This window comes from Haliotis rubra, unplaced genomic scaffold (genome assembly GCF_003918875.1).
Source record: "Haliotis rubra isolate DU_JTF1 unplaced genomic scaffold, ASM391887v1 Scf771, whole genome shotgun sequence".
In the NCBI taxonomy this organism is placed as follows: Eukaryota; Metazoa; Mollusca; class Gastropoda; order Lepetellida; family Haliotidae; genus Haliotis; species Haliotis rubra.
In genome coordinates this window covers 371,753-398,068 of record NW_025767492.1, presented here as the reverse complement: position 1 = coordinate 398,068, position 26,316 = coordinate 371,753, and the positions used below count along the sequence as shown (strand labels likewise).

The 26,316-nt window shown below is 41.2% G+C and overlaps 1 protein-coding gene across 1 annotated transcript in view; it reads right to left on the bottom strand.

Annotated features, from left to right (window-relative positions):
- The window catches only part of LOC124260719 (ATP-binding cassette sub-family A member 2-like), a 105,758-nt gene that overhangs the window by 4,762 nt on the left and 74,680 nt on the right, over positions 1 to 26,316 (bottom strand). The window contains 24 exon segments of the mRNA XM_046695007.1: positions 2,918 to 3,118; positions 3,574 to 3,603; positions 3,605 to 3,721; positions 5,755 to 5,959; positions 6,960 to 7,063; positions 7,643 to 7,777; positions 8,966 to 9,107; positions 10,667 to 10,773; positions 11,378 to 11,449; positions 12,929 to 13,049; positions 13,519 to 13,651; positions 14,057 to 14,180; positions 15,160 to 15,307; positions 16,525 to 16,640; positions 17,147 to 17,321; positions 18,152 to 18,215; positions 19,183 to 19,294; positions 20,335 to 20,440; positions 22,188 to 22,380; positions 22,632 to 23,243; positions 23,548 to 23,713; positions 23,715 to 23,848; positions 24,759 to 25,073; positions 25,845 to 26,030. Coding sequence (XP_046550963.1) covers positions 2,918 to 3,118; positions 3,574 to 3,603; positions 3,605 to 3,721; positions 5,755 to 5,959; positions 6,960 to 7,063; positions 7,643 to 7,777; positions 8,966 to 9,107; positions 10,667 to 10,773; positions 11,378 to 11,449; positions 12,929 to 13,049; positions 13,519 to 13,651; positions 14,057 to 14,180; positions 15,160 to 15,307; positions 16,525 to 16,640; positions 17,147 to 17,321; positions 18,152 to 18,215; positions 19,183 to 19,294; positions 20,335 to 20,440; positions 22,188 to 22,380; positions 22,632 to 23,243; positions 23,548 to 23,713; positions 23,715 to 23,848; positions 24,759 to 25,073; positions 25,845 to 26,030 — 3,818 coding nt within the window.

The following is a 26,316-nucleotide window of genomic DNA, read 5'->3' as shown; positions in this document are numbered from 1 at the left end:
CACTCTTAGTGTCATATTGGAATAGGTAAGTGAGTGAATGTTTAGTGGTGGTTAGCAAACTACAACATATCAGGGTGATCTGTACTAGAGTCTAGACCTGGTAAACGTGGGATTGGCAGCATGTGCAACGGTACATGTCATTGTGACCACCTAATACCCATTTGGCTCTGACTGTACAGAGGGGACATGGGTATAAAGGTTAACATAATCCACCTGATAATTTTGATGATGAAAATAGACAGTGAATTGAAATTGAAATGACACAAGAATCGCTTCAGTCCTTGAATAATATTGGATTTAAACATTGAGTAACATTGGAATTAGGCTTCAAAATAATGGGGAATTGAACTTTAAAATGATCAGTTTAAAAAACACATAAGTAGGAAATAAACTTAAAAAATGATAAGGGAAACTAAACTTTATTATGATGCGGAATTACATTTTTAAGTTTTGAATTAAATGAACTGGAATTTCAATCTTGAAATGACATGGGAAATTTGGGAACCTTCAAAATGGCAAATGCTTTGAAGGACATGAATTATGCTTTGAAGAACATGGGGAATTGTATGTCTGCAGTAACATATGAATTGAACATTGAACTGACATGGGAATATGACCTTTGATAGGGCTTCACATTTGGAATATGATCTTCTTCAAAAGGAAATAGGAATATGATCTTTAAAATAAATGCGAATGGTCTGAAAAATGATCTTTGGAATGACATGGGAATCATCTTTGAAAGGAAATGAATGACATGTGAATATGATCTTTGAAATGACATAGGAATACAATCTTTGAAATGAATCTTGAATACAATGTAAAAATGATCTTTGGAATGACATGGAAAATGATCTTTGAACAAAAATAGGAATGGGAGCAACTGATCCTGAGAAACACAAAACAAACAGTTATCGATGGTGAACATATAACACAACTGCACAATGTCTTAATCAACCAGGGATTACACAAAGTTGTGATGTTCTAATGATTGGAAGATTCACAAGCTGCAAACTTACAAATAAATATGTTCAGAAAGGCAGAAAGCAAGAACTACACCATCTGAAACAAAGGGTAGGGAGTGGGGTTAGGAACAAATACTCGTGAAATGGACCAACATGAATAAAATTAAAAAGCAAGCAAAGCAAAAGTAACAGAATACATGTTACAGAACACGTCAAATTGAAAACATAAGCAAGTTTACAATGTTTAACTCACAGACATTTTTGTTTACTGCTTTGTTAAACAGTCCAGCCAAGATAGAGACTTGTCATCAATTGTCTGGACAAGACAAATTAGAGACTGACCATATGAGAAATGCTCCTAAACATCGATTACATTTCCAATCAGCTCACAAATTGTGATCACCTAATCCACAAGTAAGTTAACTCAATGACAAGCATGGTGTTTTTGTTTTTCTAGCATGCACAAAAAATGGTTGTATATTTATGTTCTTAAACATGTTAGATAAAATGAGAAAAGCATTGTGCAACAGCTTCAGAACTAAACAAACACGCTGTGGGGTAAGGCTGTAGTGGAGACAATCGGCAACAAACCAAAACCTAAAGATCTTACACAGTAGGATATCTAAACCTTAATACCCATGAAACATCTTCCTTTATAATAACTACAAATCTTGTCTGAACATAAATATGTGTATTCTTTGTAAACTAACACTCAGAAATATTAAACTTACATTATATTTAGTTCGAGGATCAATTTCATAAGACCTGATAACAATGTCTATAGAAAATATTTGCTTTTAATTGTTACACATCTAATTGTTTGTGTAATAAAAATTCAGAATCTCAATAAATGTTTGTTGTTTAACACCACACTCTGCAATATTCCAGCTATATGGCGGCAGTCTCTAAATAGACAAGTCTGGACCAGACAATCCATCAACAGTGATCGAACAGCAACTAAGTAAGCATCGACCACCAGATTCAAGAATCTCAGTCTACAAATAGACAACCACTGATGTTTCACGTAAATTCCTGTGTTCATAAAGAATATTTCATCCTATCCTATCCACATACAATGTTTATTAAGACCAGAGCATTGAATAACTTTTTTCAGTAATATCAAACACTTGTCTCCACCCACCAGTTATCTCATAAGTTAAGCAATAGCTGACAAGTTTAGTTCTCTCTGCTTTGCTGATGCAAAGACTTCAACTCACGCGGGAGGAGAGCAAGTGAATGACTGACTGACTGACTGAGTTTGGTTTTACGCTTTTCGCGCAATATTCCAGCAACATCACGGGCGGGGGACACCAGAAATGGGCTTCACACATTGTACCCATGTGGGGATTCAAACTCGGTCTTCGGGCGTGAGGAGCCAACGCTTTAACCACTAGACTACCCCACTGCCCCAGCAAGTGAATGATTACAAACTACTGAAACAACTAGAAACTATGGTATCCATGTCAAAATAAATTTAATCACTGATTTTCAAAATTCAAAGGTGTTTTTACTAAATATTTCCTGGCTTTCTTTTAGATATTTTGGGTAAAAATCTGTAAAACAAGTAATTTAATTTCAAGCCTAAGCAGTAGTATCAAGGCAATGAAGAATCTCATGAAGATCCGGGTTAGAATTGGTCTTCAGCAACCCATGTTTGTCGTAAAAGGCAGCTAACAGGATCGGGTGGTCAGGCTCGCTGACATGGTTGATAGTCATCATATCCCAATTGCATAGATCGATGCTTATGCTGTCAATCATGGGATTGTCTGGACCAGACTTTATTATTTAAAGATCGCTGCCATACAGCTGTAATATAGCTGAGTGCTGCATTAAATAACCAACCAGCCAACCAATCAAGACAATGGCGTTCCAAAATCAACAAAAGCTGAGCATCACCCATAAAGCTCGGAGTCAAACGCAGCAGCAGCCATGCACAAGGAATGCTGGGAACTCACCCCATTGGACTGATCCAGACGTAAAATGAGATCATCATCATCATCATGCAGGAGTCCGCCATCGTCTTCAGACAACAGGAGAGGCTCGACATCTTCTTCTGCTGCAGCTCGTGACCTTGCTCGTGTCCTTGACCTCTGGCGGGTTGTTGTGTCGTCTTCCTGGACAATCTCCATCTGCTGTTTCACAAAGTTGATAAACACCTGAAAGAAAGGTTCGTTGAGACGTAAGAACATGGATGTACTGTGACCCTATCCCCAAAAAGTTTGTAGCTCTGAATGTAAGCTTATGACAAAGTATAGAGTTGCGGAAGGTCGTAGCGTCACATATGGATTGGGTCCCTCACACTATCTCCAAATGATTCACACTAACGCCAACTGACAAACTATCTTCAACGCTTATCAAGGGTGTTACACTATCTCTGACATTATCTTCAACTGACTATCTTCAACTGACTTACACTATCTTCTGAACTGACTTACACTATTCCACTATCTCCAATTGAATTACATTATCTTCAACTGACTCACACTTTCTCCAACTGACTTACACTATCTTCAACTGACTTACACTATCGCAACTGAACTGACACTATCTCCAATTGACTCATACACTATCTCCAACTGGCTCACACTATAACCAACTGACTCATACTTACATTATCCAGGGTGTTCTGGCTGACATCTCCAAGTCCTCTCCAGGGTGTTCTGCAGGTCTTGCTGGGCCAGCTCCAGGGTGGAAAAGAGGTGAGCCAAGGACACACTCTCTGACTGCAGCTCGTACTGAAGCAGGTTAAAGTGCTGCTCCTGAAACAGAGAACATCCAAAATTAAAATGTAGTGCCATGAATGTTAATTGAAGATTGGTCATGCAGTTGAATATTGAACATAAGCCCTCCAATATATGTGGACTTTGTGTCCCAGTTCACCCAGCTGCAAATGGGCACCTTGTGAGGATGAGGCTGTGTGATAACTCGCTGCGCCTAACAGGCTGCATACGTTGAATACTCCCCAGGGAGTTGAGTACCACACTGTACAGGAAGCATGTAATGTACCACACTGTACAGGAAGCATGTAATGTACCACACTGTACAGGAAGCGTGTAATGTACCACACTGTACAGGAAGCATGTAATGTACCACACTGTACAGGAAGCATGTAATGTACCACACTGTACAGGAAGCATGTAATGTACCACACTGTACAGGAAGCATGTAATGTACCACACTGTACAGGAAGCATGTAATGTACCACACTGTACAGGAAGCATGTAATGTACCACACTGTACAAGAAGCATGTAATGTACCACACTGTACAGGAAGCATGTAATGTACCACACTGTACAGGAAGCATGTAATAGTAATGTACCACACTGTACAGGAAGCATGTAATGTACCACACTGTACAGGAAGCATGTAATGTACCACACTGTACAGGAAGCGTGTAATGTACCACACTGTACAGGAAGCATGTAATGTACCACACTGTACAGGAAGCATGTAATGTACCACACTGTACCACACTGTATAGGAAGCATGTAATGTACACACTGTACAGGAAGCATGTAATGTACCACACTGTACAGGAAGCATGTAATGTACCACACTGTACAGGAAGCATGTAATGTACCACACTGTACAGGAAGCGTGTAATGTACCACACTGTACAGGAAGCATGTAATGTACCACACTGTACAGGAAGCATGTAATGTACCACACTGTATACAGGAAGCATGTACCACACTGTACCATGTACACACTGTACAGGAAGCATGTAATGTACCACACTGTATAGGAAGCATGTAATGTACCACACTGTACAGGAAGCATGTAATGTACCACACTGTACAGGAAGCATGTAATGTACCACACTGTACAGGAAGCATGTAATGTACCACACTGTACAGGAAGCATGTAATGTACCACACTGTACAGGAAGCATGTAATGTACCACACTGTACAGGAAGCATGTAATGTACCACACTGTACAGGAAGCATGTAATGTACCACACTGTATAGGAAGCATGTAATGTACCACACTGTACAGGAAGCGTGTAATGTACCACACTGTATAGGAAGCATGTAATGTACCACACTGTACAGGAAGCATGTAATGTACCACACTGTACAGGAAGCATGTAATGTACCACACTGTACAGGAAGCATGTAATGTACCACACTGTACAGGAAGCATGTAATGTACCACACTGTACCACACTGGACAGGAAGCATGTAATGTACCACACTGTACAGGAAGCATGTAATGTACCACACTGTACAGGAAGCATGTAATGTACCACACTGTACAGGAAGCATGTAATGTACCACACTGTACAGGAAGCATGTAATGTACCACACTGTACAGGAAGCATGTAATGTACCACACTGTACAGGAAGCATGTAATGTACCACACTGTACAGGAAGCATGTAATGTACCACACTGTACAGGAAGCATGTAATGTACCACACTGTACAGGAAGCATGTAATGTACCACACTGTACAGGAAGCATGTAATGTACCACACTGTACAGGAAGCATGTAATGTACCACACTGTACAGGAAGCATGTAATGTACCACACTGTACAGGAAGCATGTAATGTACCACACTGTACAGGAAGCATGTAATGTACCACACTGTACAGGAAGCATGTAATGTACCACACTGTACAGGAAGCATGTAATGTACCACACTGTACAGGAAGCATGTAATGTACCACACTGTACAAGGAAGCGTGTAATGTACCACACTGTACAGGAAGCGTGTAATGTACCACACTGTACAGGAAGCGTGTAATGTACCACACTGTACAGGAAGCATGTAATGTTGTATTATCTTACCTTGAGCGTTGCTGCTGGTATATTTCTCTCTACAAATCGTAGAACCCCTCGACTGGCCTGTTCATAATTTGGCCCTTTCAACCGGAAACTGAAGGTATATCCATCCCCGTATTTATTTTTGAGATGCTGGATGCTGCCAAGACACTTGAAGTGACCGTTGACCATGATGGCAAGACGTGTACACAGAACCTCACACTCCTCCATACTGCAACATAGGTATACAGTGTTTGCAATACTTTAATTTGCAAATTGGCCATCAGGGCCTGCTGCTGCCTGCAGGCTTTAAAATCTGCAGGCCCTGAATGAAATCTGCAGGCCCTTTTGTTCAATCAAACCAATAAAATCAAAATAGACTACACTATACACAGTTTCACATGGTTTCTACAAATTCAGTTAGCGAAGCCTATGGCGGAGAGAGAAGGTTTTAATTTACTTGTTAAAGACTGGTGTTGACATTCCTATGCGCAAAGTGCTGAAATACCAGGAAGTGAAACTGTCTGGTTTTCGTAACATGATGGATCATGGATGATTCCCATGAACGTTAATAGAGAAAAACATTACGGGAAAGATTCCAGTTGAAAAAAAAAATTGACAGATAATTTACTTAAGGCCACAAGGGCCTGCAAATATCTGAAACTGCCGGCCCGACACAATAACAACCGCGCTGGGTGTCCGGGCGGGCATTTATATCGAACACTGAGTTACAGTAATGAGCCAAGGCTGTTGGTATATCATAAGAAGGTTTAAATATTTGGGGATCATTTCTTAAATAATCAAAGTTTAAGACATAATTTTATTCACTAAAGTAAATTCAGTAAACTAAAAGTCCCTGAGCAAACTGCTAGGCAGGGCAACAAGTAACATCTAACATAGGTGGGGATCGAACCAGTTACCTTCCACATTCTGGACCAGACTTAAATTTTTAAAGGCCGCCACCATGTAGCTAGAATATTGCTGAGTGCAGCGTTAAACAGCAAGCAAATCATTTAGATATTCCAGCATGGAACAACAAAAATAGGTCCCCAACATGTTGTTCCCTGTGTGGATTAAATGCATGACCTTCAGTGTACCACCTTCAGCTCAGCTGTAAGTGTCAATGTCAGGAATGGTCCTAATTAAAGGTATTTCTATGCCTAGTCCTCATCCTGATACAGTTGACCTACTTCATATAGATGCTAAACAACAAACCAACAAGCTGAACCAACCTGTGTGAGGTTAAGATGACTGAGCGGCCATCTTGGATGAGGCTCAATATGAGGTCCCACAAAAAGCGACGTGAGTGAGGGTCCATACCAGTAGTTGGTTCATCCTGGAACATACAGTTTCTAGTAACACACAGATGGAATTCACAACTGAATGAACAATATTTCTGTCAATACAGAATAAAATGATAAGAAAGCCTCTGGTGGTGCAGGCTGTAGACATTAAAACCAATAAGCTGTGATAATGTTTTGACAGTGCCAAAGGTCTGGTGAATATGACATTAAAAGCAAGTATGATCATTTGATCTTGTGAGAGCAAAGTGATGAAACTCTACACAGCCAGTTTTACATTGTATCTAAAAAGAACCGCCTGATGGGATTTCTAAAAATCTTTAATTTCTTACAATTTGAATAATTCCAAAATATCTGGGTGCCATTGTACAAAACAATCTTAGTGCTATGACTGCCATAAGTTTATGCTTTAGTATCGGCATTGCAATGACTATATCATTAAGATCCTTTTGTACAACGGCACCCTGGAGAATATAAATACATGTTATGAGAACTATACCATTATCTTACATAAGCTGAACTTATCAATATCTGATATGCAAATGTTCAAAATGTTTGGTATGATCTAAGATGTACTTGCATGACCAGGGGCAGTCACAATAGTCACAACTCACCATGAAAATGACTTGAGGATGGCCAATAAGGGCGATTGCTGTGGACAGCTTCCGTTTGTTGCCCCCACTGTATGTGCCAGATAGCTTGTCTGCATATTTGTTCAGCCCCAGCTTGGACAGGGCCCAGTTCACAACCTGTTGGATGAAAGTCAGATGCTGTGAAGCCCTGTTCCCATAAAAAACTGGGATGTGGACCCTGAAGTGTGTGCATTTCGACCATGAGGTGTGCGCTTGTTGACCTTAAACTGTGTGTATTTTGACCTTGAACTGTGGACAGGTTGACCTTGAAGTGTGGACATGCTGACGTGGAAGTGTGGACAGTTTGACCTGGAAGTGTGGACATGCTGACCTTGACGTGTTTGCCGGCTGACTGAGAAGTGTGCATGTTGACCTTGAAGTATGTACAAGTTATCTCATGTGGTATTCAGTTATATTCCAGCTACAATACACCCTGGAGTGTATTAATATAGTGCTGCCCCAAAAGTCAGGGAACTGCAGCATGATGAGTGAGTGAGTGAGTGAGTTTAGTTTTACGCCGCGACTCAGCAATATTCCAGCTATATGGCAGCAGTCTGTAAATAATCGAGTCTGGACCAGACAATCCAGTGATCAACATCATGAGCATCGATCTGCGCAATGGGGAACCGATGGCATGTGTCAACCAAGTCAGCGAGCCTGACCACCCGATCCCGTTAGTCGCCTCTTACGACAAGCATGGGTTACTGAAGATCAATTCTAAGCTGGATCTTCACGGGTGCAGCATGACGACACACAAGGAGACTGAGAAGGAGTGTGGTGTTGAAAGTGCCTGATGCTATAGCTTGCCACTGGGAATGTCCATTCAAATACGACACTGTCAGCTTTCAAGAAAAGTGCTTCAATAGGTCTGGTTCATTTATACAAATGACACTGTATATTTTGGCTTGTTGTCCTTTTTTCCATTATATTTTTTGTTTGTTTGTTTGTTGTTTAACACCGCACTCAGCGATATTCCAGCTATGGTGGTGGTCTGTAAATAATTGAGTCTTGACCTGACAATCCAGTGATCAAAATTATGAGCATCGTTCTAGACAACTGGGACACAAGGACATGTGTCAACCAAATCAGCAAGCCTGACCAACCAATCTTGTTAGTCACCTCTTATGACAAACATGGGTTCCTGAAGATCGATTCTAACCCGTATCTTTACAGGTATTATTGGTCAAAAGAGACCTAAGTTCTACAGCATGAGAGATGGCAGACAGTTGTCATGTGGTCAGTTTCTGGACAGGAGACACAGCAATACATAGAATGACCTTTGTCTCAATACTATAAATGACCAACCTGTTTCTCATCTTTAGGCGAGACCCCTCGGAGCCTGCAGTAGAATTGTAGATGTTCCCTGGCAGTGAGCTCGTCGTAGAGGGAGTCAAACTGGGGACAGTAGCCGATATTCTGCTGCACCTTGTTCAGTTCCTTGATAACACTGTAACACAGGCAACATAGAGAATGGAACAGAGGCAACATGAGTAACAGATGTGAGGTGAGGTGAAATTGGGTTTAACGTCGCTACTGGAGAATACTTCGGCCATATGACGACATGCATGCGTGTGTATGTGTAGAGTGGTGCGGCTGCTTGTACTAGCCCAGACTTAAGCTGGTTTTATAGTGCTAGCCCACTGAGATACCATGCCACAGTGAAGCATGAATACCCCACTCAGACACATTATACTGACTCGAAGCCGACCAGTCCTTGTTGTACCCATTAATGCCGAAGCCAGGCAGGACCAACAAGTACCATATTTTAATGTCTTTGGTATGACGCTGTCGGGTTCGAACCCAGCGACCTTCCTCTCTCGGTAGGACGATTTAACCACTACAATCGCGAGAGGCGGTCATTAGTCACAGATGTGACACAGGATGGTAATGGTGAATTGCAGGTAACGTTGATCTAATGATCATAATGGATTTCAACAAGAACAATGTAGGACATAAGTGTAGGTAGAAGGGGATCACGGAGGTAGTATAAGATTATAACAGAGCTAACAAGTGATCACAACAAAGGTATTATAGGATTATATAGAATTAGACAACCACAGAGGAAACCATGGTAACAGGGGATCATAACAGAGATAACAAAGGATAATAGAGGTAACCATGGCAACAGGGATCATAACAGAGATAACAAGAAGACAAAGTCATCAATATCCCCGCAATGGCAAAATACTCATGATTATGTTTACGAAGTTATGATTATGTCAAATATTTAGGTGTGTACATAGAAAAGTGGAAGGAGAGTATTGAAAGGGTTTAAAGTTCTGCTCCAGAAAGGAGCACTATCACCAATTTCAGTCTAAGTCAAACTTGTTGCCACGGAAATGCCAAAAATATTTTATTCAGAATTCCAAACTACCAAAAGGCACCAGTACACCACCAGATCTATCTATGTGCCAAATTTGGTGACGAAATATTGAATGGTGTTAGAGTTCTGCTCGAAAAGAGCACAACCACCAATTTCAGGCTAAGTCAAACTTGTTGCCATGGAAACGCCAAAAATATTTTATTCAGAATTCCAAAACTACCAAAAGGCACCACTACACCACCAGATCCATGTATGTGCCAAGTTTGGTGAAGAAATATTGAACGGTTTTAGAGTTCTGCTCCGGAAAAGACAAATGTGCACGGACGGACGGATCGGACGGATGAGGACGGACGGACGGACGGATCGACGGACGGACGGACGGATCGGACGGAGTCCATTTTAATACCCCCGCAAACGCCAGCTATGGGGATAACAAAGGATATAGAGGTAACCATGGTAACAGGGGATCATAACAGATAACAAAGGATAATAGAGGTAACCATGGTAACAGGGGATCATAACAGAGATAACAAAGGATAATAGAGGTAACCATGGTAACAGGGGATCATAACAGAGATAACAAAGGATAATAGAGGTAACCATGGTTACAGTGGATCATAACAGAGATAACAAAGGATAATAGAGGTAACTGTTGATGCCTGGGAAAGGAAGTGACTACTTACCTATGACCATTAAGATAGGCACACCCAGATGTAGGTCGAAGGTCACCGGTTAACATCTTGAAGGTCGTTGTCTTTCCTGCGCCATTCACTCCAAGCAGGCCAAAACACTGACGGATAGAAATATGATCCTGTAGCATTAAATCTGATAAAAAGCGGAACACTGCTTCCCTTGTATCACTTCCGAGTGAGTGAGTGAGTTAAAATTTCAAGTCACATCGGCAGTATTTCAGCCATACCGTGACCTGAGCGAGCTTGTGATCCAGCCATATCATGACAGTGGACACTACAAATGGTCTTCACACACTCTACCACTGTGAATACACACCAACCCATGTCTTCAAGCAAACCACTGTGAGATCCCACCACAAGTTCTCAAATACTATACCCGTGAAGGTCCGGGTTAGAATGAATTTTCAGCAACCCATGCTTGTCGTGAAGAGGTGACTAACAGGATCGGGGAGTCGGGGTTGCTGACTTGCTTGACACGTCATCGTATCCCAATTGCGTAGATCGATGCTCATGCTGTTGATCACCAGATTGTCTCGTCCAGACTCAATTATTTACAAGCTGCAGCCATATAGATGGAATATTGCTAAGTGTGGCATAAAACTAAACTCACTCACACACTCAATACATATGTATAATGTCACACATCACAACAAATGTCTTCTATTATTACATGTTTCATTGTCACAGCCTCCAGATACGTACCTCCCCAGGTGGCACTCCAAGACACAGCTTATCGACAGCTAGGTGGCGCCCTAGTTTGGCAGTCTTGTACACCTGAAGCAAACAGTGAAGCTGGCATTAAGTCCGTCTGGTCCACAATGAAATGCAAAAACCTTTTACAAACTTGATATTGGAGTACATATGGTTTCAGGCTGCTTCTCTGTACCAACTATATCATGGTAGGAAAAAACACTGACTTCATGTTGTGCTCATGTTGGAAACGAACCTGGCTCTTCGGTGTCACAAACGAACACTTGAACCACTACACTACCCTACCACCCCCAACAGACTTGAAACTACAGTGAAACCTGCCAACACTGGCACTTGTCTAATCCGGCACACTGTCAAAACTGGCATAAAATTTTGGTCCCGCCATTTTACAACGATATTATGATCATTAAAATCTAATCCGGCAACTGCACCTGTCTATTCCGTATTCCGGCACGACTTTCCGGTCCCAACAAGCAATTTTAACTGTAATTAACACTGTCTAAACCGGCATGGGTATGAGCAGTGCAATCAAGGACCCATAATCCAATACACTATTAATCCTCTTGGCACGCTAGATAATCAGGAAGTAGTGACTGCGCGGTGAATCAAACACTCTAAGCCTGCATGGGATTACCGCGGTTATGCTTTATAAACACTGGGGCATTGCATTAACTGTTTTCAAGTGAGTGACGTCTAAATAGGCATTGGTTTTATTGACTCGTCAGTCACTTTGTGTGGCATTATAGGTGAGGTGAGGTGAGGTGAGGTGAGGTGAGGTGAGGTGAAATGGGTTTAACGTCGTGCTTGAGAATATTGCGCTCATATGACGACGTGCATGCGTGTGTATGTGTATGTGCGGCTGCTTGTACTAGCCCAGACTGAAGCTGGTTTTATAGTGCTAGCCCACTGATATACCATGCCGCAGTGAAGCATGAATACCCCACTCAGAGACACATTATACTGACTCCGAGTCGACCAGTCCTTGTTGTACCCATTAATGCCGAGCGCCAGGCAGGGACCAACAAGTACCATATTTTAACATCTTTTGGTATGACGGCCGGGGATCGAACCCGCGACCTTCCGCTCTCCGGGCGGACGCTCTAACCACTACACCACAGAGGCGGTTGTGTGGCATTATAGAATAAAGAGATTGACAAGTGTAAATGGCAGCCATGTTGGAAAATGACCATCACTGTCTAATCTGGCACCCTGTCTAAACCGTCATTTTATTTCGGTCCTGGGGGGTGCCGGTTTAGACAGGTTTCACTGTACAAGCAGTTATCCCGTACAGTACTTCAGTCGTCTCATGTCTTGCCAACTTAGCGTGAAACGAAAACCTGAGCAAGTCGTACATGTTTACCACTTTGATGAAACCTGCAAGGATGGGTATGGTGCCATCAAACCATGAAACATAACTAACGCAAACATGGACTCGAACCCCAGACCAGTTGCTATGGGATACAACACACATGGGGTTAGCTTTGTCTTGAAATTCCGATGGTGGACACATTAGACAGATCACAGCCAGGCATGAAATGTTACCTTGGTGAGATTCTCCAGTCTCAGCATGTCATAACGGCCTGTCCCCTTCAACACCCGCTTCCTCTCAGCAGCTACATCAACGTCTTCGTCTACATTCGTGGAGTTAGTCACCTTCACATACCTGTAAAACAAGGCCAGTCTCTGAATGGGGTTAACATGCAATATTAACCATAATTGTCAAATGACAGACCCTTTCCGATATCTGAACATGTGCATTTAAGCGATTCACATCACTGTTTGATCCATTGAAGAATTAGATGATGTTAAGGGCTTCATTATCAAGACTGACTGAGTTTGGTTTTACGCTGCTTTTAGCAATATTCCAGCATAACGGCGGGGGACACCAGAAATGGGCTTCACACATTGTGCCCATGTGGGGATTCGAACCCAGGTCTTCGGCGTGACGAGCCAACGCTTTAACCATTAGGCTACCCCGCCGCCCCTCATTATCAAGAACCAGTTTAACATATTGTACAAAATACTAAATAAGTATTGTTTGCTTAAAAGGTATGGCTGTAAGCAGATAATATAATATAGCATAATTCAGTTATCCCACCTTGGAGTGGTTAACATCACATCAAACCACCTACCTGGCAGGTATGAAGAACTTGTATTCACAAAGTATTGTTATGAGGAAGGCTATGAGTCCAATCACTGTCATGGCAACCAGGTGTACTGGAATGATGCTCCACTCCATGGGAGACTTCATCATATCGTACTGACCTGAATAACACATCATCATCATCATCATCATCATCATCATCATCATCATCAGCAGCAGCAGCAAAAGTAATCACTACTACTAATATCATCACTACTGCCAGGATAATAATCCCCGTTATCACTACCACCACAATCATCATCATCATCATCATCATCATCATCATCGCAACTGCATCAGCAACAACAGCATATCTAACACCGCTAACACCATTCCTACTGCCACCAAAATCATTCCCAATATCACTACCAACGCATCAATCATCATCATCATCATCATCATCATCATCATCATCATCATCACTACGAACACATGTTACCAGAAATCCTCAAATGAATTCATGCTACGTTCAATTTCCAACAGGTAAATAAGACAAGATGTAGACGATGTGTTAAGGCTGTAGTTACCAGTTTTAAAGTAGAACTCGTTCTTGTACTCATTGAAGGCCAAGTCCATGAGCCCCCGACCCAGGCAGTAGTTGGGGAACATCATGAAGATAATCTTCAGGATGTCATGCACCTTGTTGAGATCCTGAAATACAGGGGAGACAACCTTGTAAACAAGAGCAACTACTTTTTATAATTGATGTTATTTGATCTGTCAGATAATCTGAGTGAGATCATGAAACACAAGGGAGATAACCTTGTAAACAAGAGCAACTACTTTTATAATTGATGTTATTTGATCTGTCAGATAATCTGAGTGAGATCCTGAAATACAGGGGAGACAACCTTGTAAACAAGAGCAACTACTTTTATAATTGATGTTATTTGATCTGTCAGATAATCTGAGTGAGATCCTGAAATACAGGGGAGACAACCTTGTAAACAAGAGCAACTACTTTTATAATTGATGTTATTTGATCTGTCAGATAATCTTAGGATGTCATGCACCTTGTTGAGATCCTGAAATACAGGGGAGACAACCTTGTAAACAAGACCAACTACTTTTTATAATTGATGTTATTTGATCCGTCAGATAATCTGAGTGAGATCATGAAACACAAGGGAGATAACCCCGTTCAGAAGAGCAAACATTTTTGTTCCAAAATCATTGTACAATGTTGAAAATTAAACAGAAAAATAAGTATACAAATCAAAGACTTGGGTGAGGTGAGGTGAAAATGGGGTTTACGTCGCACTTAAGAATATTTCGCTCAAATCACGACGTGCATGCTGTGTATGTGTGGCAGCAGTTGAGCTGAGCAGTCTGTGTTGTATCCATTAATACCAAGCGCCAGGCAGGGAACAACAAGTACCATATTCTAACGTCTTTTGGTATGATGCAGCCGGGGATCGTACCCGGGACCTTCCACTTTCCAGGCCGGCGCTCTAACAAAGAAAGACTTAAGACTTTTCTGGAATCAACTTCAAATGCCGTTGTGATCCCCTCCATTTAAAAACTGAAGTTATTGAGTGTCAAGTGACCAAAACCAAACTCATTGGCTCATTGCGTCCAAGTTACTTGCCAAATTACAACAGTGCTTTTACAAATGCCTTGCATGTCTTACCTTGTCGTAGGAGAAGAGCTCCAGGAGGAAGCTGGACACGATGCAGGTGATGCCGGTGAAGAGGTTGATGACGATGAGGCAGATGTAGGCAGTACTGGGCTCATTGAACAGGAAGGATGCGGGATACATGACAGGTGTTATGGACCATCTGCACGAAGAGAGCAAGTTACTAGAGTCATTGCCATGGTTACACAGGGCTCCAGATCATTTTTCAACATCAGGAGTACTTACATTTAGAGTACTGAATGGAAGCTAATGGACTATCAGTAATCTTGTGTTTCGTTTCATATATGCACCACAACATTGCTTCTTGTGTAAACAGGTCAAGAAACAATAAAACAATACTTTTTCAGATAAACACGTCTGTAAATGATTCTAAGTCCGTACACCATTGCTGTGGAGCGTATCTGCTATGTTTTCTAAATTATTTCCTACCGTATCCGTACATACGCCGTTACGACCCTTATCTGGAGCCCTGGTTACAGTATTACAAATAATCCTAAATACAGACTATCTACCCACACATACTACTCAAAACAAGTCAAGATTATTGCAGGGTAACTGTACCCAATGAAACAAATCAGGTGTTCCTTAAATTCCTCTGAGAAGTATATCTCCCACTTTGGTGAAATCTGGTTTTGGAGCCAATGAAGAGATAATCCTTAGACAGCTGGGCCATCATGATACATTCAAACAAATATCTCGACCGTGGTTATCTCAAATCTATCTGTATCTGGAACCTATTCTCCGGCCCAGTATGCCTCACAATATATACACATTTATATTTGCCTGTATATCAAATTTGAGATGGAAATATATAGAGCTATCTCTAACATTGGGATGAATTATTAATGATTATCGATAAGAAAACGCTGTCATTGAAAGTATCTTACAGAAGCAAAATTATGTCTTTATTCTTGGGCAGCTTCTAAATTCAGTTGTTTTGTTTGTAATCCTTTCTTATATGCCTCACCACTACTCAGTTACATGAAATATGTTCATTTCCCCAAAAATTTAAATATCACTTCTCTGATATTTATCAATATTTGATCTATATTTCATGAACAATTATTGATCTCTATGGTCTATTTTGATAGCCTGCCCTAAAATTGTATCCATAATATCTATAATTTTTCTGCCTTCAGTTTTGTTCAAAAACTCACTTCTCTGATATTTATCAATATTCAATCTAGATCTATATTTTTTTAATTATTAAAAATCTCCACGATCTGTATTGATAGCGAGCCCTGGCATATATATTAAAAAAATTCAGATTACTTATTTGGCAATTCCAGCAGATGCTGTCAAGTCCAAGGGACATAACTCTAGCTACCACTCCTCAGGTCAGAGATAAAAGTGACTTACCCATACATAAGGAAGAGAGCCACCACGGCAGGCAGGTTGCTGGTTGACACGTACGCAGGTATTTGGAATATCAGTAGCACCATTATACACATGAAGGCAGGAATGGTGTAGTTGGCCTGGAACAGTGAGTGAGTGAGTGAGTGAGTGTGAGAGTGAGAGTGAGTGTGATTGTGAGAGTGAGAGAGTGAGTGAGTGAGAGTGAGTGAGTGTGAGAGTGTGATTGTGAGAGTGAGTGAGAGTGAGAGTGTGAGAGTGAGAGTGAGAGTGAGAGTGAGTGTGAGTGAGTGTGAGAGAGTGAGAGAGAGAGTGAGAGTGAGTGAGAGTGAGTGAGTGTGAGAGAGAGAGAGTGTGAGAGTGAGTGAGAGTGAGAGAGTGAGAAGTGAGTGAGAGTGTGAGAGAGTGAGTGAGTGAGTGTGAGTGTGTGAGTGAGTGAGTCAGTGAAGAAGATTTTATGTCACATCGGCTATATTTCAGTCATTTTGTGACAAAAATGTTATAATTTCATAATAAGAGTGAGTGAGTTGGGTTGAAAACCACTTTGAATTATGTTGCAGATTAAAATCGAAGATGTGCAGGTTGGATTCACACCACTAATTGATGATTATGATTATGATGTACTGACCATATCCCAGACATAGTTCCCGAGCCAGTACATGACAGGGTTGATCCCGGTGACAAACTGGAGATGTTTGGCCTTGGTGGACTTCTCATACACCAGGAACACTACGAAACTGGCTGGCACAAAGGACATGGCCACAATAATGAAGATGGCGATCAGGACGTCAGACCCCTCCATCCTGGAAGATGACAATCATAACAAGCTGAAATTGCAGTGAGTGATGCTTAACATCATTTTAAACAGCAAATCAGTTATAGAATACTGTATCAGACAAATGTGAAAGGACAGCCAGAGGTGCAGTACAGGGACCTTTTCCACAAAGTACTTCAGTTATAGAATACTGTGAGCTGAATTTGGGAGAACAGCCCGAGGTGATGCAGTATGAGACAGTTTTCTCTCTTGTGAAACCCATGAGCACTGGTATTGATATAATCAGAGGAATCTGGGTATCAAACCCCAGATCACAGGCTCCTGGCACGTCTAAGGGAGGTAACTCTGATCCTGAAATAATTGAGTTCACTATGCCACCTGCTGGAAAAATAATCAGGGCAAACAGGGATTTAATAACATGGTGTGTCCAAGGGAGGCAACTCTGCACAGCAAATTGCTGCTCCTTGTATGACTGAGCTGACCATACCCCAAGCCACATAAGTTTAGTTTTACGCTGCTTTTATCAATATTATAGCAAAATCATGGCTGATTTTGAGACACGATAAATGGGCTTCATACAATGTACTCATGTGGGGAATCAAACCCGGGCCTTCGGCATGATGGGCAAATGCTTTAACCACTAGGCTACTCCTTTGCCCCTAAAACACATACTTACATATAGTTGACAGTAGTGAGTTTAGTGTTACGCTGCTTTTAGCAGTATTATAGCAAAGTCATGGCTGATTTTGAGAAAAATGGGCTTTACACATCATACTCATGTGTGGAATCGAACCCGTGTCTTTGGCATGACGAACAAATGATTTAACCACAAGGCTACCCTACATAGAGCCTACTTACATATAGTTGACAGTAGACATCTCGTTATTGGTGTCATTCCAGGGATGGTTTATGGCTGTAATGCCTGAAACAGGAAATAAAAGAGTACATTTCTGGAACTAGTTGTATTTTCAGAGGACATCGGAAACACAAATTTCAAAACTCATTTAATGAAGGTTGGTTGTTTGTATGTTGTTTAATGCGGCACTCAGCTATATGAGGGCAGTGTGCAGATAAACGAGTCTGGACCAGACAATCCAGTGATTGATATCATAAACATAAATCTATGCCATTAGGAAACAGTGACATGCATCCCATTGGAAAATAAATTGAGTCTTTGAAGATCCAGGTTAGAGTAGATCTTCAGTAACCCATGCTTGTCGCAAGAGGCAACAAACTGAATCGGGTGGTCAGGCCTAAAAAACAACAGCTTGTGGTTCCGATTTCCCGACCGACCCTAAATATTCCCGCCGAGCCTAACAATTTTACTCACCACATAATAAATTAAATTTATTTTCTGACACATGAGTAATGTAAAAATATTTTGCAAAAAAACCCCAAACCCCTACCTACCTACCCTAGTTCTGAAATGTAGGAAATCGGAACCACAACATTTATTTTTTTGGCCTCAGGCTCGCTGACTGGGTTGACACATGTCATCATATCTCACTTGCATAGATCGATGCTCATGCAGATCGATGCTCATGCTGTCGATCAGTGGATTGTCTGGTCCAGACTCGATTATTTACAGACCGCTGCCATATAGCTGGAATATTGCTGAGTGCGGCGTAAAACAAAACTCACTCACTGTTGGTGAATGCTGATTTGGAAATGAGATCACTTTCAATCCTCAAAGATTAATATGAAGTTTTATGATAAGCATAAATTTAAAAAAACCCATTTCACTGCATGTCAGTTTATATGACATAACAGTACACAATAACTTGACGTGTAACTGCATGTTCCGTTATTTTTGTCCATCAGTATATGCGTATTTAATTCTAGTTCCAGAACATCTAATCACATCATGATCATCTAATTCTAGATCTCACCAAAAGCTGCAGGGTTGCCTTTGTTATTAGGCAGATTGGCTCTCAGTATAGCATTGTTGATGGTGTTGAGGAAGACGGCCATGGAGTGGTAGCCCTTGTTGTTGAACCACAGCTGTAAGTATACCCAACGACAAATGAGTTAAATGAGAGAGTTAACTTTAACAATGTTTGATCTGCATATGCATGAAAACAGTAAAACAGCATAACTTTAACTTGCCAGTCAGTTATAACCCAGCTTTAAAACTACTTTGTCTCCCTTTGTTGGGATGACAACACTGAGGTTTCAAATTTGCATACAGTATTCAAAGCCCACACCCTAATAAGCCCCCCTTATTAGAAGTATGCATCACGCAGACTGCCCTATCCACAATTTTAACTTTCCATTCCATACTAAATCCTATTGTGATCAACAACTGAATCAATATAGGTCACTGAGTCAAGCATGATGCTTTCCTGGGGAATCTGAAATCTTAATAAGTGCCCTGTTTGGATGCTGATTAGCTAAGCACCCAGGGTACAAATTACATCAGATAAAGACAGTGTGCAAAATAGTTTCCAAATTTTGCTAGTCGTAGGGAATATAAATGGACATTTAAATGCTTATAAGTACCCCAAGGAGGAATATATAAAAAAGAATAACTAGTCCGAAATTTGACTGTAGGCACGGGTTTCATCATTAAGCTGCTAATGTAATTAAGATTTATCCTGCATGATTTAAAAGGCTGTTTAACTTAACAAGTCTGTGAGAGTGATATATTTACAAAATGACCCCATGAAACTTCACTAGCAAGTCATGCCAGTGACTGTGGAGATTTACTGGCTCGACTGGATTTTTACTCAAAACATGGTATTAGAATTATCTGTCCTGTAAGAATGAATGGTGACACCATTTATTCATTAATGGTATATCATCCATAATTCCCCATAGCTTGTGGTTTTCCTTGATCCTTAATATTTCCCTTAGCTAAGCACCCAGGGTGCTAAATACGTTGAATACAGTATATTATTCCTTCAGACAATAAACAACTCAAAACTTGGAATCAGAATTATCTGTCCTGGGAGAATGGAGACAGTGGCTCCTGAGACCATTTTAGCACTCATCATATAACATCAATAATTCCCCATAGCTTTTCCTTGATCCCCAATATTCACCTTGGCTGCACTACGGACTGCCAGTTTCCTGAACAACGTCGGAGCCGATCGGCCAAAGTTCTCTGGTACATAGCGCTGTTCCAGACCAAAAGACAGAACTCCATATCTACAAGAAAAAAGTTAGTTCCAAAAGTGAATTCAGGTAAGGGACCGTTCATAATATATGGCTAGGAGGGTGATGATGATTGTAAGGGGGTCACCCATTTTGTTCTGGGGAGCTGGGTGTGTGTGAGGGGGTGTCATCAATTTTGTACAGACTGGGGTGTGTGTGTGTGTGTGTGTGGGGTGTTCAGCAATTTTGTACATAAAAATGTCTAAAATTATGCTTAGAAATTATGGGAAGTGGGCGGGCATTGATTTTGTACATGACGTGCAGGGGGGTGTCACTTATTTTGTACATAAATTTTAGGAGGGGTGGGGTCATTTACATTGTACATGCTTCTCCATAAAAATCATCATCAACCCTCCAAGCCATAAATTGTGAACGGTCCCTAAATTTAAATATTTTAATAGACAGCAGTAAAATGCTTCCACTGGGTTCAACTAAACAGGTACAGAATTGTGCTGTGTACATTTGTATATTTCACAGTGGTCAGTGGCAGTGAAATATTTCACTATCACAGAAACACTTATTGCAGTAGAGACAAGGCCTGTCACTGATTTACATTTTACAGGTGTACACTGGGTCACGAGCAAGTGATGCAATGTCTTGAAAATTGTCATCTGTTCATCCATTGATATACATGAATCCGCGGTGATTATAGTCCGTTTGGCTCAAAAGCGGACCGATGAATTGCAATCTAACTCGAAAACTAATAAAGATATAATACTCAATGAAACGCTGATCATAATCAAAACATCAGACCAACTCTGTGATTTGTTTGCAGAATTTATGTCCTAAAAATAAAAAAGTTGTTTAACAAACTATCATTAAAATATTGACACAGTTCTCTATTTGTTACGAGGGACGAGTGCAGAGAAAGGGGACAGCCAGGTGTGCGAGAAAGGATGGAGACAACACAGGTTAATGAATCAATAGCTTTGTCGGTTCATGCTTCTCTAACACCTGGCTGTCCCTTTCTCTGCACTCCTCCCTCATAACAAATAGAGAACTGTGTCAAAATTTTAATGATAGTTTGTTAAACAACTTTTTAAATAGTAGGACATACCCGGTAAACTCTGCAAACAAATCACAGAGTTGGTCTGATGTTTTGATTATGATCAGCGTTTCATTGAGTATTATATCTTTATTAGTTTTCGAGTTAGATTGCAATTCATCGGTCCGCTTTTGAGCCAAACGGACTATAGTTAAAGTTCAGGGTCACTATCCACAAAGCATTCATAACGTTACGATCTGTCGTAACTCTACAGTTTGCCATAGACTTACGAATGTCGTAGCGCTACAGACACTTTGTGGATCGTGACCCTTGTTATGAAAGGGCATATGTCAAAGAATTAGGGGAGGTGAATAATTATTTCATTGATCATTTCATTTAAAAATCAACTGAACAAATGTAGCCATATTGACTCATAAGGACATAGCATGCTTGTGTCAATGTGCATCTATTTTCAGTTCATATAGTCCATGCAGTCAACATGTTTTATTGTTCAGCATTTTTACTGTGGTTTTCATGTCCAAAACCTGATATATATATGATATGAACGATAAATAATCAAAATAATTAAATGTCCAATAAACTTTATTCAATATTTGGTGTCTGTGTATCATTTAAGACACCAGGGCCTAGATTTTCTAAGCTCTCTTAACGCTAAGATAGTCGTAAGTGCCTTAACATTAACTTACGACTATCTTAACGCTAAGAGAGCTTCGAAAATCTGGGCCCTGGACTTACCTGTGAAGTCTGTAGTCCTGTGTGGTGTACAGGATGAAGTCCTCTGTTCTCTGTCCTGTGACGTTCTGGAGAATGTCCTGGGTGACGACCCGGAACTTGGGAGCCTCAGCATGGTTCTTGTTGCACTTGAAGCCAGTCTTGTCCGCCCGACACACGCAGTGGGGGTAGAAGTGTGTGGTGGAGTAGCTCGGATCTGCAATGTCAAAGAATTGCATGTGTAAGTTTTACAGTCGGCAATATTCGAGTCACTGCTGATTGTACGATATCAAGTCAAGTCACTGAGCATGAAAACCTGATCCAATATGTCCCCAAATATAGGTTGTTGGGACCTGTTCTTACACAGAAAGCCCATCGGTGTACTGCTCAAAAAGGGATAAAGCCAGTGTATTCACTAATTCTAGTTTGCATTGCATTACCTGAGATCTGAATTTGAATAACACTTACCTATAGGGAAATCTATGGTGGTGTTGTCATCCTCAGCGGTCTGGCCAACCTTCGGCTGTACTGGAGCCTCCGGGGGGATGTAACTGTCGAGATGAATCCCTGGCGCAAACACTCTCCTACACTCAGGCTCGTAGTACCGTGACAGGAGCTCATATGTCTTCTGGGTGTAGTTCAACCTTTTCAGCATGTCCACATCAAAGGAGCTATTAAACGGTTTCTGCAGCACACACGTAGCACCCACTCCGGATGGGAGGAAGAGTGTGCGGATTAATTTCTCAGCGTCTGCGTCCTGGCTCGGTATTTCTGTTCTCCTTACCATACGCTCATTTGTGAAGGGGATGAAGTTGCCTTTGGGTTGAGTGACGTTGAAATACTGAGATGGGCTGAGCACAAGGGGAGGTAAGTCATCCACAGATGGCGCTGCTAGAGCTACTGTCATTGCTATGGCAACAAAGATGGCAGGGAGGATGATCTGTGAGAACAAGCTCCTCCAGTTGCGGGTGATGTAGTGGAATCGTTTAACAATGACGGCACGGAAGTGGTTGAAGAGCAGCAGTTTTTTATTCAGGATATGACTTCCACGACCTTCAAGCAAGATCTTTGGTTCGTCTTCTGCAAGCATTGAAACATTAGAATGACTATATATATGTATGTTGTCTTTGAAACCAAGTACAAAGACCTTATCACAATGCTACTTTTATATATGAAGTAAACGAAAGGTCAGCAATCAGCAATCTACGTTCAGATCACTTGCATCAAATAATGAAAAAACCCATTTTGCGTCATCTACAGGGGTCATTGTAAATGTAGGTCAGGTGTTAATATGGTACGGTCCAGAAATAAAATCTTCAGCTTAGACATGAGCACACAATGTTTGGACAGAAAACAGTGTCAAAGTGAACTTGATGGAACTCACCTGGAGCATTGTAGACGCCAATGTTCCTCACAGATGCATGTTCTTGCCGTCTGCTTTGTCCCGGCTCATGTCCCACACCTGCTGCAATGTCACCAAGTTCAAGGACATCTGCTGCTGGGTTGCTTGATACCAGTGGCCCCCATTGCTGCTTCTGATTGGCTGTCGTTTGCCACGTCCAGCAGGTCAGACAAAGATGCAGCATTTTGACTGGCTAGATTAGACCGGGGGAGATCTTCCTGAGGAAGGCCTGACGGGTCAGAAGACAACGTCTCCAGAGGTTTGGCAGGTTCATCCTCCCGACCTGAATTGTAGAAATGTAAATTGAAAGAACAAGGAAACATTTACTCTTTTGGGCCCAGTTCCTCAAAGTGATCAAAGTCCTAAGATGATCGTTACTACCATATTTAACACAGATTTAAGAGTGTTGTAGAATTACCATTGCTTTGTGGAACAGGGTGCTAAACTCTGTACATAACTGAATTGCCAAAACTTGGCAGCTTTACTTCCCCAAAACATAAATCAATCAAGTTACTTTTTCATAAAGCAATCTAAGTGCTACAAATGTTAAAGTTTGAAAGATGTTGTGGATGAACGGGTTAGACGGCTGACTTTGTGTGCTTGCAATTAGATGCCTGACTCTGACAGTGTGGGTTCAAATCCTGGACGGGACTCAACCCTAAAAGTACTAGACTCTGTACTTAACTGACAAAGTCGAATCCTAAATTCAACAAATGTTAAAGTATGGAAGTTAATACCGTCACAGCCCTAAGATGAGAATCGTGAGGCAGGGTCCAGGCAGATACCAGGTTCAAAGTAAACCATGCAAGTCTGGCGTCATCAAAAGAACATGGTCTAACTCAGTCTTAATGCTGTAATTGGTTTTTGGACCAGTTCCTACATATGTACTATGTTCTTGTTAACAATCAAAGTCGATCACAAAACCTTGATAAATAAAGACAAGAGCCCAGTTTCTGCAAGTGAGTGACGCTTTTAGCAATATTCAAGCAATATCACGGCAGGGGACACCACAAATGGGCTTCACACATTGTACCCACATGGGGAATTGAACCTGGGTCTTCGGCATGACAAGCAAAAGCTTTAACCACTAGGCTACCCCACCGTACCCCTTGGTAAATAAAGACAAGAGCCCAGTCATCACATCCAACTCAGTCATAACACTGAAATAGCCTTGTGACCCACTTCCCACTTACTTTCTTCTTCCTGATACCCAGCTTCTGTGACCTTCAGAAAAACCTCTTCCAAGGTCGTATCCTTCACGCCATAGCTGCTGACGTGGATAGCATCCATTTCAGAATCCATTGCCTGAAACAGCTTCTCAAAGCTCTTCTTCCTGGCTTCTTCAAACGGGAGAATGTAGTGTATTTCCCGCTTGGCCTCGGACACCAAGTACACTGTTGGCACATATTTCTGGATGAATTCTGTGACCTTCACCTCCTTACAGGGGGAGACAAGTTTAGGTGGCTGGCGACGAGTGTTTTCCACTTCGAGTTCATCACATGATGTGTCTGTAGAAATTAAGGATGCATATCAGGTTAGTGAACCTTTGAAAATATACTCCCAATAACATCAAAGATCACTTTCACCAAATTAATTCTGATGAAGGAATATTTTCCCAACCAAACCTACATATTCCACCTCACCTCCAAGCACCTGTGAATGACCAAAAATCTGATAAATACACTTACTGAAAAGGACTTATTGGATTTGAGTGTCTCAAAACAAAATCTCATAGAGGATCACTCTCTCTCTCAACTAAACCTTATCAAGAAAAACTGACTCCTAACTCATACTGATATCCTATTAAGTCACATTTTTGCCAACTGAATGCGATCAAGGAGCATACCAAATCTCATCATCAGGAAACATTTTCTCCCAACTGATTCAAATCAGGAAACATTTTCTCCCAACTGAATCTGATCAGGAAATGAATACAGATAAAGAAGCTTGCAGAATGTGATCAAGGAGCATATTCTCCCTACTGAATCTCAAGGAATATTTTCTCTCAACCTGAATGTGATCAAGGAGCATATTCTCCCTACTGAATCTCAAGGAATATTTTCTCTCAACTGAATGTGATCAAGGAGCATATTCTCCCTACTGAATCTCAAGGAATATTTTCTCTCAACTGAATGTGATCAAGGAGCATATTCTCCCTACTGAATTTCAAGGAATATTTTCTCTCAACTGAATGTGATCAAGGAGCATATTCTCCCTACTGAATTTCAAGGAATATTTTCTCTCAACTGAATGTGATCAAGGAAGCATATTCTCCCTACCTGCATCCTGGTTATCTTCAGTGGGTTCTTCCTTGACGACAGTCAGATGGTAGCCCTCCCCTATGCTGTTCTTCAGGAAGATGGACGAGCCACAGCACTTGAGCTGACCATTGTTGATGATGGCCACCCTGTCCCCAAGGATGTCCGCCTCGTCCATGTGGTGTGTGGACAGGATGATGGTACGTCCTGATCAACAGCCACATGTCACAGGGGGTTAACAAAACACAAGCATACGTATGTTCACAATATCACTACACTGTTGATGACACAAATAATTTCTCAGAATTGTTACTTTATTACAGATGAAGCAGTGTATCACACAAAGGTTATTACATCCTATGCATGCATTGACCCATCATATGGTCGTTAGTATAATATGCATGATTCGATATGCATGATGTGCATCATCCACTGCATCCAGCCAATATACATCACTCATCCTGTTTCCATCCATATTGATATGACTCATCCA